The 18,682-nt window shown below is 41.5% G+C and overlaps 1 protein-coding gene and 1 long non-coding RNA gene across 2 annotated transcripts in view; one reads left to right on the forward strand and one right to left on the reverse strand.

Annotated features, from left to right (window-relative positions):
• Positions 1 to 862: 862 nt before the first annotated feature.
• Positions 863 to 7,313, reverse strand: LOC137230198 (uncharacterized). The gene is made up of 2 exons (XR_010946039.1): positions 6,869 to 7,313; positions 863 to 1,185 (listed from the first exon to the last, which is right to left on the reverse strand). It is a non-coding gene; the product is annotated as an uncharacterized lncRNA (long non-coding RNA).
• The window catches only part of FNBP4 (formin binding protein 4), a 38,272-nt gene continuing 26,148 nt past the window's right edge, over positions 6,559 to 18,682 (forward strand). Inside the window, exons 1-8 of the mRNA XM_067749002.1 lie at positions 6,559 to 6,877; positions 7,858 to 7,947; positions 13,745 to 13,881; positions 14,406 to 14,589; positions 15,202 to 15,349; positions 15,454 to 15,574; positions 17,046 to 17,381; positions 18,439 to 18,649. Coding sequence (XP_067605103.1) covers positions 6,649 to 6,877; positions 7,858 to 7,947; positions 13,745 to 13,881; positions 14,406 to 14,589; positions 15,202 to 15,349; positions 15,454 to 15,574; positions 17,046 to 17,381; positions 18,439 to 18,649 — 1,456 coding nt within the window. The 5' untranslated portion in view covers positions 6,559 to 6,648. The remainder of the gene's footprint in view (positions 6,878 to 7,857; positions 7,948 to 13,744; positions 13,882 to 14,405; positions 14,590 to 15,201; positions 15,350 to 15,453; positions 15,575 to 17,045; positions 17,382 to 18,438; positions 18,650 to 18,682) is intronic.

Below are 18,682 nucleotides of genomic sequence, written 5' to 3' on the forward strand. Positions count from 1 at the left end.
AAGATGTCTTGCCTTTCCAGCTCCATAAACTTGTGGCTTACAACTGTAGCAAGAAATATATTTTGACCTGTATATACATATATAACCAAGAGAAAGCTTTCACAAAATATGTATCCTCACTTGATATATTTTCATGAGTGACTAATGGATGATAACCTACAGCCTGAAAAATGTCAAACCCTCTTGTAGCCATTTCTGAAAGATAAGAAGTAGCTCAAGACTGGCCCTGTTGCAGAAAGCTGTTCATTTGCATTGTTGAGCAAAGCAGTGGTTTCCATGGTGGCAGTTCATAAGACACTGACCAGCTTTTCCTGTCCTCACTATTTTAGTTCAAGACCTAGAACTCATGCTGGAGCCAGCCCAGCTCTTCTGTCAATTTTCTTCCACCTTCCTCACTTTGAAATCCAACCAGAACAGAAAAAAGGTGTCCACATTCTTTCACTTCACTTTTCTCATCACTTTGAGTCCGCAGTTTCGTTTTCTGGACCATGTGATGTATTAATAGCATCGTCTTTCCTTGTGTTTTCCAACTCTGGCAATTTCCTGATTACAAATTGCTATTAAAAGGGGTCCCTTCTTTTTTAGTGCTTAACTACCATTAAATAAAGGTGTGACTCTTGGAGGAAAACTTCATAGTTCTTAAATAATTTAGCATAATGTAACTAGTAAGGTTACACCTTTCCAGCCTGTGACAATAAAAGTAGGTACCATTTCTGTTAATAATAGAGTTTATGGCACACGGAGTTTCATATTGACCATTCTTACCAAGTTTATTGCTATGATTTTTGTGATCTAAGAAAGCTCATTTGTTCTACAGAGCCACTCATCAGTGAACACATTCTAGGTAACAGAATTAACCTAATTTACCTCAACCTAATAATACTTTTATTTTCTACTAGAACACAGTATATATTATAGAAAATTCTAACATTTGTTTTTTTTAATTTTATTTATTTATTTATCTATTTTTGGCTGTGGTGGGTTTTCGTTTCTGTGCAAGGGCTTTAGTTGCGGCGAGCAGGGGCCACTCTTCATCGCGGTGCGCAGGCCTCTCACTGCCGCGGCCTCTCTTGTTGCGGAGCACAGGCTCCAGACGCGCAGGCTCAGTAGTTGTGGCTCACGGGCCTAGTTGCTCCACGGTACTTACATTTCTTTTAATCTTCACAGCTCTTTCCAATTTTGTACCTAAAAACAAAGATAGTCCTGCATTATTTTTTAATATAATCGGCTCATCATTAACCCTAAGCCACAAGAATATACCTTCCTGTGTCTGCACAGAACTCCAACATCAAAAGACATTTATTGTTCAAATGACTTATGCCAGTTTCTAGAGACTAAAAGTAGGTATTTCTTCCAGTAAATGAGGCTTCATGGTTTAAATGAACTTCCATGAAACACACAAGGTCAAATAATGTGGTATAATAAAGAGTATATCTGATCTTTTTCCCCTATTCCTGGCATAGAGATTATAGAACCCTTGTAGTTTCCTGAGTGAAAGAAGTCTTTGTTATGCTAATAAGGTGACTCTTGGCAGGGGGGCCCTTAGATAGCTTCAGGATAGGGCTAGTCCCCAGGAAGACCCACCCTGTGATGGTGAATATAGGGTTAGAACTTTGGGCCAGAAGGACAGGGCAGGGGGCTTGAGATTGAGTTCACTCACAGTCACAGTGGCCAGTGAGTCAATCAACCATGCCTATGTAATCAAGTCCCAGTAAAAACTGGACACCAAGGCTGAATAGAGCTTCCTGGTTGGAGAACACATTAATGTGTTGGGAGGGTGACATGAGGACTCCACAGAGAGACAGCATGGGAGCTCTGTGCTCCCTCCCACACCTCACCTTGTATCTTTTTCTTTAAATAGATATTTGGCTGCGCTGGGTCTTAGTTGTGGTATGTGGAATCCTCATTGCCGCGTTCAGGATCTTTTAGTTGCAGCATGTGGGATCCAGCTCCCTGATCAGGATTGAACCTGGGCCCCCTGCATTGGGAACGCAGAGTCCCAACCACTGGACCACCAGGGAAGTCCCTCACCTTGTGTCCTTTATAATAAAACTGGAATCATAAGTATAGTGCTTTCCTGAGTTCTGTGAATGCTTCTAGAGAATTCAAAAATGTGAGGAGGTCGTGGGAACCCCTGATATTATAGCCAGAAAGAAGTGTGAGTGGCATGGGGACCTCATGTGGAGCTGGCTTCTGTAGTAAGGGCAGTCTTGTGTGGGACTGAGCCCTTAAACCTGATTGTTACCTCCTGGGGCTTATCCCCAGAATTGAATTGATCAAAGTACACCCAGTTGGGAGTGAGACAATAATGACTGTTGACCTAAAAAATATATACTGCCAGTTATTTCTCCAGCAAAGATAGATTTATTCGGAATCATCAGACAATTGCAATCCAGGGTCTTGCAACCAAGGCATGCCATGTGCAAGTCCCCCCAGGGCAAGGGAAGGAGCGAGGAAGGGGGGGGGGGGAGTTGGGAGAGCTATAGTAAACAAAGCACTTGGCTTTTCATTGGCTGAGTCCTTGCTAGGAAAGAAGAGTTTTCTTCCTATTGAGCTCTGCTATCATCCCAGGGCATGAGAGCTCCCAGTCCTAGTCTCCCAAGACTATTTAATTGAGTTTTCCTTTTTTTTTTTTTTTACATTTATTTATTTTTGGCTGCGTTGGGTTTTCTCTAGTTGTGGCGAGCGGGGTCTACTCTTCATTGCGGTGAGCCAATTCTTATTGCGGTGGCTTCTCTTGTTGCAGAGCACGGGCTCTAGGCACACGGACTTCAGTAGTTGTGGCATGCAGACTCAGTAGTTGTGGCTCGCGGGCTCTAGAGTGCAGGCTCAGTAGTTGTGGCGCATGGGCTTAGTTGCTCCGCGGCATGTGGGATCTTCCCGGACCAGGGCTCGAACCTGTGTCCCCTGCATTGGCAGGCGGATTCTTCACCACTGCGCCACCAGGGAAGTCTGAGGTTTCAGTTTATTAATTTCTTACATGATAAAATTTAGATGAATTAACACACACAACCCTAAAACTTCATTCTACACTGCTGAAGCTGGGATTTCTGTGGACAGTCTTCCTCTGCAGCATATCTCATGTTGAAGTTCCAAAAGCCAGAGCTTTAATATGGATTAGGAAGGTTGGCTTTTGAAATTAACATCAAATACAGAGTAAAGACATCGCCCACCAGTCGTGATTATAACTAAATATATTTGAAAATGCATGTTTATTTAAATGATTGTTCTTCCCAGGTTTCACTTGTCAAATGTAAGCTCTGATAATTTGATTTTACTAATTCCAGAGCTGTTTAGGTCCCCGGCAATCAAAGAGCAGGCCTAATTTTTCTTTAAAGGGAGTGACTGACCATGTTTACTCACCCTGTGTGGAGACGTAAAAAAAAAAAAAGACAGATAAGTAGTTTAGGTTTTATAGTCTACACAGTTCTCTGTCACATATTCTTTTTTTTAATTGATTACTTATTGAAGTATAATAGATTTACAATGTTGTGTTAATTACCACTACACAGCAAAGTGATTCAGTTATACATACATACATATATATAAACATACATATACACAATCTTTTTTTTACTCTTTACCATCATGGTTTATCACAGGATTTTTTTTTTTTTTTTGGCTGTGTTGGATCTTCGTTGCAGTGCACAGCCTTCCCATTGCAGTGGCTTCTCTTGTTATGGAGCACAGGCTCTAGGTGCAAGGGCTTCAGTAGTTGAAGCACACGGGCTCAGTTGTTGCAGCACGCTGTCCCCAGAGCACACGGGCTTCAGTAGTTGCAGCATGTGGGCTCAGTAGCCGTGGCACATGGGCTTAGCTGCTCCACGGCATGTGGGATCTTCCCGAACCAGGGCTTGGACCCATGTCCCCTGCATTGGCAGGTGGATTCTTAACCACGGCACCACCAGGGCAGTCCTCTGTCAGACATTCTTTTGTTTTGTTTGTTCAACCCTTTAAAAGGTAGGCCTGGGATTTCCCCAGTGGTACAGTGGTTAAGACACCAGGCTTCCACTACAGGGGCGTGTGTTCAATCCCTGGTTGGGGGAAGTAAGATCCCACATGCCATGCTGCACAGCCAAAAAAAAATTTTTTAATAAATAAGTAAAAAGCAGGCGTAATTTAGCCATGATTTGTCCATTCTTGGTTCAGATCCTAATACCTTCTCTGAGGCCAAAAACAGTAAAACATGTCTCTAAAGCCAGTGGTTCTCAACCCTGGCTAAGCATTAAAATAAAGAGCTTTTTAAAATAAAATTGATATGAGCCCTGCACTCTCAGCCCTGATTCAGATTCTTATATTGCTTTAATACCCTCCAGATGGTTCTCTAAACAGCTGGGGTCGAGAACCCTGGCTACAAACATTAAGAGCTACCTCCAAAAATATAAATTTCCCCCAAGGAAAACAGCCTTTCACATTTCTATGCATTGTGGTTTAGCTCATAATCTCACTTGTTTACAGCCAGTTTTATAATAGGATCTGGACTTTCATGTAAACAAAATGCTCATTAGTAGTAATAATAGCTACTATAGAATAATTGCTTATTTTGTTCCTGGCTGCATTACAAAGAGCTTAAAACTATGATGTAATTTAAACTTCACAACAACTCTATGGATACTATCACTAACATTTTACAGTTGCAGAAACAAGTTTAGGGATGTTAAGAAACTTGTGAGAGGGCTTCCCTGGTGGCACAGTGGTTAAGAATCTGCCTGCCAATGCAGGAAGCATGGGTTCGAGCCCTGGTCCGGGAAGATCCCACATGCCGCAGAGCAGCTAAGCCGTGCACCCCAACTACTGAGCCTGTGCTCTAGAACCCAAGAGCCACAACTACTGAGCCCGCACGCCTAGAGCCCATGCTCTGCAACAAGTGAAGCCACCGCAATGAGAAGCCTGCGCACCACAACTAGAGAAAGCCCGTGTGCAGCAACGAAGACCCAACACAGCCAAAAATAAATGAAATAAATTTGTTTTAAAAAAAGAAACTTGTCATAGCAATCACATCTGGAAGGTGCTGGGGTTGAGTTTTGAATCCAGATGTTTGGCTTCAAAACTCCTATGTACAACTACTGTGTATCAACTACTTCTTTTAATAAATAAATCAAAAAAAGAAAGGAAGAGAAAGAAATCATTGGTGACAGCTTCAAAACAGCATATTCTCCCCTGCTTCTAGCTGTTAATTTTTCAGAAGTCTTGGGAGTCTAATCTCAAACCACTCTAATCCAGATATTCCTCCCATAGGTAAGAAAAGGAAAGAACTCTTGCTACTTATTTCTAGTTTGTATATATTCAAGCACTATATTCATTCAAAAACTGAGTGCTTGTGTTCCAGAAAGTGCATTTCAATACTGGGAACAAAACAGACAAGTCACTGCTTTCATGGCTTTTGCACTCAGCAACCAATTTAAGGGTTCATCTATAAATGAGGAATATGATCTATAAATTAGGAATAATGATATCTACCCTATAAAGTTGTGAGAATCAAATGCAATTCTACATATAAAGTCCTTAGACGGTACCTGACACATAGTAAGTGGTCAATAAATGTTACATATTATTAGCATGCTCTAGCAAGAACTGAGTGAGCGCTGGGAATATAAAAATATATACCACTGGGGACCTCCCTGGCTGTCCAGTGGTTAAGTCTCTGAGCTTCCAATGTAGGGGGCGTGGGTTCAATCCCTGGTGGGAGGTGCGGCCAAAAATATACCACTGGATTTCTTAAACTCAATTTAGAAGTGGGAGACGAGTATCAACGGTAAGTCAAGTTGCTAGGGAGGGGCTCGGCATTGAGATAAAAGGTTCAGAGATGTTATGCCTGCAACGGGTCTTGAGGAAGGAAAATAATTTTGCCACACGATGCCGTAGTTTTTCCAACTAGCGTGAAGGAATAAAGGTGAGAGAACCGCTCCGAGTGGCTGGCTCCAGAATGGGACAGGGGAGAGGAGAGTGCTAAAGGAAGATAAATCTATGAAAGCGGCCACGTTGGGAAGGCTCCTGTATCCCATCACAATTTAGGCTCTACCCTCGTATGCACTATGTCGTGATATTTTTCCACTTGATAAGCCACACGATGAGACGTCATCTTTGTGCCCCAAGAAAAACTTCACAAAACCATAAAAGACCTACTATTTTACCTAATGTTCAATGTTATATCCAAAGTAAGCCACAATAATCAGGGCGAAACTTGGGAAAGGGCCTGGAAAGCAGCACAGCTTCCTGGACGACAAACGACAAGAAACACATAGGCAAGAACGGGTACAAAATGGAGGACAAGACCGTAGAGAAAAGACTCCGCAAAAACCGCATGGGTGGAGCCTGACGTAATTGGAAGCAAGTCTAAACTCACATCCTTCCGTACTATTCGCTTGACTCTGACCCTTTTTCCTTGTCCATTGGCTACCGGGTTCTTCAATGTGTCAAAACAGCCAATCGTCTAGCCCCGTGGGTAAAGTCCTCCTTCCCCCCCGGGGGAGGAGCCAGAAGAGTGTACGGGGCCCAAGGCGCTTGCGCGGGCGCACGCTCCGCCGGTTAAAAGCGGATCCTTCTAGGAGGCGGTGTCGCAGTGTATGAATATTGATTACGTAGCGTCGCGCCGAACGCCCGCCCCTCTAGGTTGCCCGACGCTCGCAGCTCGCGTTCGGGCTCGCGATGGGGAAGAAGTCCCGGGCGGTACCCGGCCGTAGGCCTATCCTGCAGCTCTCTCCGCCAGGTCCGCGGAGCAGCACGCCGGGACGGGACCCAGATCCGGAACCCGACACCGAGCCGGACTCGGCGGCGGCGGCGGCGGCGGCGGCGCCCAGCCAGCCAGCCCCGGCGACGCCGACGACAACGACCGCGGTCACTGCCGCCGCGGCTCCGGACGACTCACCTTCAGAAGGTAAGCGTGCGCGAGGGGCCGCGGCGCCTAGGTGGGGCGTCCGAAACTCGAGCTCGGGGCTCGCGGCCTAGGCCTCTCGGGCGAGTCCTAGGAGGAAGAGAAACCCGGGCGGGCGGCGTCCGCATCCGAGGCCTGTTGCGTGCGGCCTGCGGTGAGGACGGCTGTGAGCCCAAAGCTGCGGAAGGGGCGGCGGAGCCGTGTGCGCCCGGCCGGAGCCGACCCAGAGGCGCCATCTCTGGTGCAGGGATTGGCCCAGGCGCCCAGTCTGCTCAACGTCTGTTCTTGGCTTTGAATAACTTACGGGGTAAATGTGAGAGTATGCGTTTCCGCGTCCTAGGTTTGGTGACCGTGGAACCTGCCGTTTCCTACACGGCATCGGCTTTTCCTTTTCGTTTTTGTTGAAATTGAGAGAGACCCTTTAGAAGTGAGCATACCATTTTTATTATGCCAGCTAAAATGTAAGTAACCCCTAGTTGGCAGGTTTCCCAAAAATCCCTGGAGAGGTGGTGTTTGTGGGTTCCCAAGTACTTGTGTTTATCCCTAGAATGGTACTTGGGTTAAGAATAACCGGACTGGGCTATACTGCAGGGGCCAGACGCCGGAAAAGCCCCATTTCAGGTTTAAAAAAAAAATCACGTTGGGTGGCTCTTGCGAAAAAAATGCTCTAGTTGTGCTTTTCGTAAAAGCCTTCTGGTAGCCTGGAGAAGATTTATTCTGTGTGTGTGTTTTAACTTTGGATTATTTCAGATGTAATTTTTATATACGGTGTTTAAATTCTTAATGTTAAAGCCACTAGGCAGATGGAAGATTCTAGTTATACTGGTTTTCTTTATTTGGGTTAGTGATGAGTTACAGCTACCTGTTTTTAAATTGATGAAATCTAGACTTGAGAAGTCACAGATTGTTTTGTCACCTGTATAGTTTTTTCTGTGTTCCGTCGTCTGACTGTAGTTTTCTTTTGTTTGCTTTTTTAAATTCAGATGAACAGGAGGTGGTGGTGGAGGTTCCTAGAGTTCAGAATCCTCCCAAACCAGTCATGACCACCAGGCCCACTGCCGTTAAAGCAACAGGTATAGTTTTTTTTTTTCATCTTTTCTACATTAGGATCAAACCGTGTTTGTATATAGTGTTTTGATGAATGTTTCAGTGTTGCTAATTTATATTCCTCCCATAAAATGGAAATTTTAAATCTTTGTGAGGGCTTGTTGGTATATATACTTTAACCAATGTAAAAGAAATTTTATTTATTTATTTATTTATGGCTGCGTTGGGTCTTCATTGCTGCGCACGGGCTTTCTCTAGCTGCAGGGAGCGGGGGCTCCTCTTCGTTGTGGTGCACAGGCCTCTCACTGCGGTGCCTTCTCTTGTTGCGGAGCACGGGCTCTAGGCACGCGGGCTTCGGTAGTTGTGGTGCGTGGGCTCTAGAGCGCAGGCTCAGTAGTTGTGGCACACGGGCTTAGTTGCTCTGCGGCATGTGGGATCTTCCCAGACCGGGACTGAAACCCATGTCCCCTGCATTGGCAGGCGGATTCTTAACCGCTGCGACACCAGGGAAGTCCCTTAACCAATGTAAAATTTGCTGTTCCCTTTTCTCTGTACCCAAATTACTTTGTACTACTTTTTCTACTGATGCTTTTGTAACTAGTTTTCTAGCTCCCCATTATCTTGGCATTCTTTAGGGACACCAACAGTGTCTTTTCATTGTGTTATTTCTCTAACACACAGCTTTGATTGGTACCTAGCAAATGTTTGTGCAGCTGAAAATTGCTCTTATTGATTATTTTTTAAGCATGAAGGAATATTTGCAGTGATGGTTTTGTAGACAAACCTGGGTTCAAATCACCACTCTAGCATTCATACTAAAACCTCAGGACATCATTTATCTGTAAAATAGATCTTACAGCCCTAAGTTATTTTGATGATTAAATTGAACAATATATATAAGTTTCTAACACAGCAAGTGCCAAGAATGTTAGTTTTCTCTACTCTTTATGTATCTTGAAAGATTAAAATATGTTTTGATACTAAATATTCTATAATTGGTAGTAATTTTATTCTTCTGAATTTGCAGGACTTCTTGTACTATGTGACACCTGAAATAATAGATGCTTGTTCCCCCCTACCCCGTATTTGCCACTTAAAAAAAAAGTATGGGTTGGAAAAGGTAAAACTACATTGTGAGAGAAATTCCAGAACTAGGAAATAGCATTTTGTATTTGTAAACTACATATATTATTTCATTTGGGTCTTCTAAGGATTATGTGCAATGGATAGAATTTAAATGTTCTACGAGAAATTTCCTTGGTTGCAGTGTCAGTCAGCACTTCAGACCTTTATGTGCCTTGTGAACAGAACTGTTTTCATTCTGTTCAGCTTCATACTGCGGCATAAGAATATATCAGCTTTACACTCCATCCCTCCCCACTGCCGTTGGCAACCACAGGTCTGTTCTCTATGTCAGTGAGTCTGTTTCTGTTTCGTAGGTAGGTTCATTTGTGTCATATTTTGGATTCCACATATAGGTGATATCATGTAGTGTTTGTCTCTTTCTGACTTGCTTCACTTAGTATGATGGTCTCTAGTTCCGTCCATGTTGCTGCAAATGGCATTATTTCTTTTTTTTTTTTTTTTTTATTGCGGTGCGCGGGCCCCTCACCGCTGCGGCTTTTCCCGTCGCGGAGCACAGACTCCGGGCGCACAGGCCTGGCGGCCATGGCTCATGGGCCCAGCCGCTCTGTGGCATGCGGCATCCTCCTGGACCGGGGCGCGAACCTGCGTCCCCTGCATCGGCGGGCGGACCCTCTACCACTGCGCCACCAGGGAAGCCCCTTTTTTTTTTTTTTTTTTTTTTTAAATAGCTGAGTGGTATTGCATTGTATATATGTGCCACATTTTCTTTATCCATTCTCCTGTCAGTGGACATTTAGGTTTTTCAGATATTCTGTTTCTTCTTGACTCAGTTTTGGTTATTTGCATCTTTCTAGGAATTTGTCTATTTTAACAAAGTTGTCTATTTGTTGCTATAATTAGTTCACAATATTCTCTCATAATCTGTAAGGTCAGTTATGAAGTCCATTCTTTCATTTCTGGCTTTGGTAATTTGTGTCTTGTCTCTTATTTTTTTTGGTTAATATAGCTAAGTTTTGTCAATTTTGTTGGCCTTTTCCTAGCATCAAATTTGGTTTCGTTGATTATCTCTATTAATTTTTTTGTGTCATTGATTTCTGCTTTTAATATTTATCATTTCTTTCCTTCTATTTGCTTTATAATTGTTTGCTCATTTTTTTCTAGTTTCCTATGGTGAACGCTTGAGTTGTTGGGTTGAGATACCTCTTTTCTTTTTTGACTTAAGGCAATAAATTCTCCTCTAAGCAAAAAAAAAAGAAAAAAAAATATATCAGCTTTATTCATTTCTTACTTACTAGTTGGTATACGCATAGGAAAAAGTTTAACGAAAACAAAAGGGAAGCAATTTTCCATTATTATTTGCATGGCTTTGTGAAACTGTAGATACTCAAGAATTGATATATATATGTATATATTTTTTAAATTAATTTATTTTATTTATTTTTGGCTGCGTTGGGTCTTCTTTGCTGTACCCGGGCTTTCTGTAGTTGTGGCGAGCGGGGACTACTCTTTGTTGCAGTACACGGGCTTCTCATTGCAGTGGCTTCTCTTCTGATGCATGGGCTCTAGAGCGCAGGCTCAGTAGTTGTGGCGTACGGGCTTAGTTGCTCCACGGCACGTGGGATCTTCCCGGACCAGGGGTTGAACCTGTGTTCCCTGCATTGGCAGATGGATTCTTAACCACTGCGCCACCAGGGAAGTCCCTTGATATATTTTTTTAAAGATAATTTTAGTTAAAGAATTTACTTTTATCACTATAAACATGCTGAATTTCTTTGCACAAAAATGAAATTTAAATGAAATTTTAAGTTATTAAAATATGCTTTTATAATATAGTAGAGAAGCATATGTAGTATTTTTATGCTAACAGATATTATGGTAAATGCATTTGAAATTATCTAAGGGAAAATTTAGAATAAGTTCTGTTAAATTAGGCCAACAGACTACCATGATAGTCAACAGTATTTAAGCATCTTCTAGAAAAGGGTATTTAATGTGGTTCCATAGATGAGTGTCAGACATCTGTGAATCCCCTGAAATTGCACACTCAAGTGTGTCTTCCTGAGAGAAGGTCCACAGCTTTTATCATTTTGATTGTTAATAGCTTTCTGTGACCAAAAGAGTTAAAAATCACTGTTCAGTGTTATGAGGAAATAGTTTCTAAGGGGCATAAGGCACAGTTACTGTTTGAAGCTTATCAGGAAAGTAAAGTATATATCTAAGAAATAAATAATTTACTGCCCGATATCATTAGTTAATTTGCAAATGGTGTGGCACCATCCATTAGAGGTAAGCATATTGAGGTTTGAGGAGTCAGTACTCCTCCAAAAAGACTGCTGAGGACTGGCTCTGAAGATTGGCCTTGTTTCCTCTGGCTTCATTTAGCAACAGCTTCTCAGTAGTAGTCTAGAAGCCTGGTCCTGTGAAGCTTTTGGCTTTCTAAGATTATGCAATTTTGTATAGTATTGTGAGATTTTTTTTTTTAGTGTTATTCTAAATGCATGCCTGTTTTTATTGTATAGAATAAATTTTCAGAGATGTAATTAGAACTTGTTTCATGACTTGATTTTATCTTTTATTCCTTTAGAGTTACCTTTTGTCCCCTTAACATCATTTTATGTAATCCCATAATGGTCTGATTAATCATAAAGTGATATTGCATCTGGCACTGTGCTGGAATTTGCTTTTCCCGTCCCCTGTTTGAGAGCATTTGAGTTGTTTACAGTTTTTGGTTATTTAAATGAGGCTCTTAAAAGCTTTGTGCAAAACAATTTTTGTAATTATTTCTTAGGGTTATATTCTCAGAGATGAGATTATCTAGCTATAAGAAACTTTGAGAGTTTTGTAGTTCTTGGTATATGTTACCAGATTGTTCTTAAATATTGTATCAGTTTATGGTGTCGCTAACAGTATTAAGTATGTGTCTTTCCCCCAAATGCTGCGTTTAATCGTTTTCATTTACTTTGCTATTTAATTGTCATTATGTTATCAGGAGTTTGGAAGAGGTTTTAAGTGTGTAATATGAAAAGCTCTGAGTTGAAGAGAAAAAGACTAGGTGGAGCCTTGGCTAAACCTTTTTTTAAAAAATAAATTTATTTATTTATTTTTGGCTGCATTGGGTCTTCGTTGCTGCCCGCTGTCTTTCTCTAGTTGCGGGGAGCGGGGGGCTATGCTTTGTTGCGGTGCGCTGGCTTCTGACTGCGGTGGCTTCTCTTGTTGCAGAGCACGGGCTCTAGGCGCACAGGCCCAGTAGTTGTGGCACACAGGCTTAGTTGCTCTGCGGCATGTGGGATCTTCCCGGACCAGGGTTTGAACCCGGGTCCCCTGCATTGGCAGGCGGATTCTTAACCACTGCGCCACCAGGGAAGCCCTTGGCTAAACCTATTGCCCTAGAGACCCACTCTGAGCCTGGGGAATTACCCCTGCTTGGGAATTTTGTAGTCAAAATTCCACACGGCTCACCTGGTTGGAACCTTTTACCAAAAGATACAGAATTAAAGAACTAAGGCCAGTGATTATTGTCTCTCAACTAAGAAGTGTGTTTATATAAAAATATAAATTTCCCATCCTCCGCCTTCCCTGAAAAACCCATCAGTGCTAAATACTAAAATGCAGATTTTTTCTGTACAGAAATGTCTTATGTAGTTCTGTCTTTATCTCTTGTTCAGAAAATGTGGAAAATTGACTGGTATGACCCCACCCCCAAAATGAGATATAATATATTTGGTAACTGGAAAATGGAGATACTGTGAAATATCCATTTAAGAATCTTCCTAATCAGTTTAAAATAATATTTTGGAAATTGATAGTGTAACAACTTAGCTATATACTAAAAAAATAATGAAGGTGAAATTTATGTGGCTAAAACAATGAATGTGAACTTTTGTATGATAAATGAAGCAATTTGTGTTCATGTTTAGGTGAATCCATGAATTTGTTTACAGAATTATGACAGAGAAAACTAGGTTTTACCTCCTGATAAATCTGTTCAGTTACCAAGGCACTGGAAAATTTAGTCTTATTAATAGCTGCATAGTCTAGCTAGACTTAAATATTTCATATACCTATTATAATAAAATGATATATGAAGAGGGTATATATGCTCACTTAATTGTAACATTAGAGTAGCCATAGGTGATACAAAAGGAAATGGCATAAGCATTGATCAACTAGTAAAAAAGTGTATAATTTCAGTTTTTTTTTTAAGAAGGAAATTGCATTGCAGCATCACAGAGGCCATACCTAATACCATTTGAGTGGGAATTTTGGTTTTAGCTGGGTTTTTGTTTAGCTGGGTATTTGTTGCTAACCTAGCATGTTAGGTTCTGTTTTAATTTGTCACTTCTTTTTTGAGGAAAAAAAATCATTGAAAAAGAGCTTTGTTTTTCACTTTGAAAATCTCCTTGTTTCATTTACTAAACCCTAATTGGTTTACTTGTTTGAGATGGACACGTAAAACAACAAATTCTAAAATCAGGATATACTATGTGTTATTTTGACAGAGGGAGTATGAGGTTGAATAATTGAGCATATATTTTGAAAAGGATGTCAAGTTGCTATGCAGATTGATTTTATTAGCTCTAAGTGCATAGTCAGTTTGTACCTCTTTTTGGTAGTTCATTGAAGACTTTTTTGAGGTTCTACAAGTAAACTAAATGGCTAAAGAATCATATTTTCTCTTGGATACTTCCTAGGACTTTTTGACATTGTTATAAACGTTGCTTACCTTTTTGTTTCCAGGAGGTCTGTGCTTACTTGGTGCATATGCTGACAGTGATGATGAAGAGAGTGATGTTTCAGAAAAACCAGCACAGTCTAAGGAAGCAAATGGAAACCAGTCAGCTGATATTGATAGTACATTGGCCAACTTCCTAGCGGTTAGTGGTGTTTTTGTTTGGGTTTTTAGTTATTGAACACTTTGGGATCAGAATTTCAAGTGGTTAGCCTACTTGTCAATCTATGTCTGTCTCTCCTTTTTTTTTTAGTCTCTCCCCATCTCCTCTTTTTGTGACAGTTGTAATGAGAAAAATGGGGAAGAGGAGGGTTTTTTTTGTTTTGTTTTGTTTTGTTTTTTCAGTATGCGGGCCTCTCACTGTTGTGGCCTCTCCCGTTGCTCCGGACACGCAGGCTCAGCGGCCATGGCTCACGGGCCCAGCCACTCCGCAGCATGTGGGACCTTCCCGGACCGGGGCGCGAACCCATGTCCCCTGCATCGCCAGGCGGACTCTCAACCACTGCGCCACCAGGGAAGCCCAAGAGGAGGGTTTTGACTTGAGAAGCTGAGACTTAAGCTTCTCAAGTCAAAACCCTGTGTGTGTGGGATTTTTTTTTTTTTTTAAAGTGATGGCCATTTTTCTGGTTTAATGTGATTAATGAGTTTGTCACTATTTTCATTCTAAAGGAGATTGATGCTATAACAGCTCCTCAGCCTGTAGCTCCTGTAGGAGCTTCTGCTCCACCTCCAACTCCACCTCGGCCAGAGCCAAAGGAATCAACATCTGCCCTTTCTTCCACTACCCCAAATGGGACAGACTCAACCCAGACTGCAGGGTGGCAGTATGATACTCAGTGTTCACTGGCGGGAGGTAAACTTGATCCTTTGAGTTTTAAAGAAATCTAAAGCGTAGTTCTTAAAGGTGTTCTAGGCATTGAGGTTCCCAAAGGTGAAAGCCTGTGTGCTTTAGCCCCAGACTTTAGAATTCTGGTTTCTTAAATACAGTATTTAGAAAATGAAAACGGCTAGGGTATATTTTTTTCTACTGAAAGATAATTGTTTGCCTTTTAACCAGTAGCAGATTATGCTCGGTAAATAATAAAAGCCATTATTTTAAAAAGTATTTTGGGATTCAGAATACATTTTTCAACTATCAAACTGCTTTTTTAAACCATGTTTGCAAAGATGACTGAGGAGGGGGGAGTGGCCCCCCCAGGGAACATTTGACAGTGTTTGGATTTCTGGCTGTCAGTCACAGCAGAGGGTGGTAGTGGGTGGTGAGAGGAGGGTTTACTGCATCGACTGGGGAGAGGCAAGGATGCTGGTGAACACTACATCGGACTGCCTCCACAACAGAGAAGTGCCCTGCCCAGTTGTTAACAGTGCTGTGTTAGGTTGTTATAGCTTTAGAGTTGACTTGAGATAGAAGGTCAGAGTTGTGTGGGAATATGTGCTTCTTAAAATTTGTTTCATTTTCTTCTAGTTGGAATTGAGATGGGAGATTGGCAGGAGGTCTGGGATGAGAACACAGGATGCTATTATTATTGGAACACACAAACAAATGAAGTGACTTGGGAATTACCCCAGTATCTTGCCACCCAGGTGCAGGGATTACAACATTACCAGCCCAGGTAAGAATAGACTTGAAAAAAAAGTTACTAGAAGGAAATCAGAGTCTTATCTTTTGCTGATAATATTTGCCTTCTGTTTCTCTTGCTAAGTATATTTTTTTTAGTTCCGTAACAGGTGCTGAAGCTAGTTTTGTGGTAAATACAGACATGTATACTAAGGAGAAAAATATTTCAGTTTCCAGTAGTAAAAGTGCACCAGTCATAACCAAGCGAGAAGTTAAAAAGGTCAGTGTTACAACTTACCTCATCTGCTTATTTTCACATCTAAAGAACTTGAATGTTACTCTGTCACAGGTATATAAGCCTTCTGTTAATATTTTACAGCATAGATGTGAAACAGTATACATTTTGTTTCTTAAAGTTTTACATAATCTGTGTCTGTTTATTATATGGCATTTATAGCAGTTACCCAGTTCAGTGGTGCTTTTGGAGCTTTAGGGTGCAATAGAGGCTCCTTGAGTCATTGTGAAGGACATGGGAGCAGCCAAGCAGGCAACGCTTCGGGTCCCCTTCTCTGCTTCAGAATAGTTGTATTTTGGGATTCCACCTTTTTTTTTTTTTAATATAAAGATTGGCTACCTTAAAAACTGCTACTAATAAAACTTGACCATTTTTGTAATCTCATCAGTAAGAAAAGTAAGTTGTACTCTACAGAGAGAATGTGTTGAATTTTAATTTATCTTGAATTTTTGAACGATGACGGAGTTGTATCAAAAAATGCTTTTACAGGGCTTCCCTGGTGGCGCAGTGGTTGAGAGTCCGCCTGCCGATGCAGGGGACACGGACGGGTTCGTGCCCCGGTCCGGTAAGATCCCACATGCCGTGGAGCGGCTGGGCCCGTGAGCCATGGCCGCTGAGCCTGCGCGTCCGGAGCCTGTGCCCTGCAATGGGAGAGGCCACAACAGTGAGAGGCCCGCGTACCGCAAAAAAAAAAAATGCTTTTACAGAATAAGTTCACCTTTACACCTGTAAGAGGGAGGTAGAATAAATATCCCAGTGGAGGAGGTAGACACTTTAAATGAAATCACACATTTCATTTTAGAAATATTTCACTTTCCTCTGAATCACCTTCACAGCATATTTAAGTTATCTCATCATACAGAAGAGGAAGGTGAAGATTTATCCAGTCATGTGTTGAACTGGCAAGATTCTGATCTTATTTAAATCTGCCTCTGTTTCTTACTAGTCTGCCTTTTGATGTACAGAGAATAGAAGAAAAGATATGTTTGAATCCCACCCAGAACTGTGATACTGCCTTCCTAAAGTAGCAGTGTTTCCATTATACATGTGTAAAGAAAATGGTACAAACATGTACACTAATCTGATGGGAGTCAGTGGTTTTTAAGAATATCCAGTGACTGAAAATTATGGTCGTTTTTATTTTTATTTTTATTTATTTATTTATTTATTTTTGTGGTGCGCGGGCCTCTCACTGTTGTGGCCTCTCGCGTTGCGGAGCACAGGCTCCGGACGTGCAGGCTCAGCGGCCATGGCTCACGGGCCCAGCCGCTCCGCGGCATGTGGGATCTTCCCGGACCGGGGCACGAACCCATGTCCCCTGCATCGGCAGGCGGACTCTCAACCACTGCGCCACCAGGGAAGCCCTATGGTCGTTTTTAACACGAACAATTAAATGTACTGTATATTTAGGTGAGATTTCTTTGAAAGTTAAGCAAAATTATTTTATTCTTTATAGGAAGTGAATGAAGGAATTCAAGCTCTCTCAAATAATGAGGAGGAGAAGAAAGGGGTGGCAGCATCACTGCTTGCTCCTTTATTGCCTGAGGGGATAAAAGAGGAAGAAGAGAGATGGAGAAGAAAAGTAATTTGTAAAGAAGTAGAGCCAGTTTCAGAAGAGAAAGAAACAAGTACAACAGAAGAAGCAACAATAGTAAAGCCACAAGAAAGTCTATTGGACGGTGTGGAAGACCCTACTCAGGAGGATATTTGCAGTGTTGTTCAGTCTGGAGAAAGTGAAGAGGAAGAAGAACAAGATACCCTGGAGCTGGAGCTGGTTTTGGAAAGGAAAAAAGTAAGTGTTTGAAGTTCTGTTAGATGTATTTTCTTCCTTCGGAACTGTCATACTCTGGGATTGCTGTGCTCAATTTACAGCCATCGTTGGGATTTTGTTTTTCTTATCCTTTCACCTAGATATGCTTATGTAATAAAAACTTGAACTATGGAGTTGTAGTTCTTTTGGTCCCTGATGATGCTTTTGGTAGTTGACAACCAATAAAGACTAACGTTGTTATGATTTAAGGATAGATACAGTAAGTAATGTATATCTTTGGTTTAGCTTCTTAACAAACAAACATTGCGAATTCTTGTGATAATTTGGTTTTTAACCCAACAGTTAAAGTACAAGTTGACTTGCAATGATCACCTGTGGTATTGTGTGTATAGTTAAGTGGACCTTATGGGAATTCCCTAGCAGTCCAGTGGTTAGGACTTGGCGCTTTCACTGCCTGGGCCTGGGTTCCATCCCTGGTCAGGGAACTGAAATTCCACAGACTTCTATGCGGCCAAAAAAAAAAAAGGAAAAAGAAAAGTGGGCCTTGTGGGAAGATAACAGGAGAGTTTAAGAGGAACCCATTATTTCATGTGCTTTCCTTCTAAGATAAATGGTCCACAGGAAACTTTCTGATTGAGAAGTTGATTTTTACTTATTTTCTGCCCTGATTTTTCTTGGAACAGTTTTATCTACTGCTGCCTTGAGTATATACGAAGCAAAGTCTTAACAGGTGTTATAGCAGTAAATCACTTTGAAGCTTCCCGCTTTTGAAAAATTTGAAGCTATAGAGAGGGACCAGCGAAAGTTGAGCTTTATTCTTTGTGTACATGTATTAGAAAATTTGTTCATGGATCTTTAGAACCTATACCCTTTAAATCAGTATTTGTTAACTGTAATCATGAGTAAACATTTATTGAGTAACAGTAGAATTTGGAGCATAATGATCAATCCTGATGTAAAAATGTATTAAAAAATACTTATTGTCCTCAAAGGATTTAAATTCCAAAAACACATGGCTGTCATTCTTGCTACTCACACAGATAAATGTTGGTAAACAGTTAATTCCTGTTCGTCGTAGGCAGAGCTGCGAGCCTTGGAGGAAGGAGATGGTAGTGTGTCAGGGTCTAGTCCGTGTTCTGATATCAGCCAGCCAGCATCTCAAGATGGAATGCGTAGACTTATGTCTAAAAGAGGAAAATGGAAGATGTTTGTTCGAGCTACCAGTCCAGAATCTACCAGCCGGAGTTCTAGCAAAACTGGACGAGAGACTCCAGAAAATGGAGAAAGTGGTAATTTGTGCTTTAATTAAACTTGAGAGTTGA

Source organism: Pseudorca crassidens, chromosome 9, assembly GCF_039906515.1.
Source record: "Pseudorca crassidens isolate mPseCra1 chromosome 9, mPseCra1.hap1, whole genome shotgun sequence".
Lineage (NCBI taxonomy): Eukaryota > Metazoa > Chordata > Mammalia > Artiodactyla > Delphinidae > Pseudorca > Pseudorca crassidens.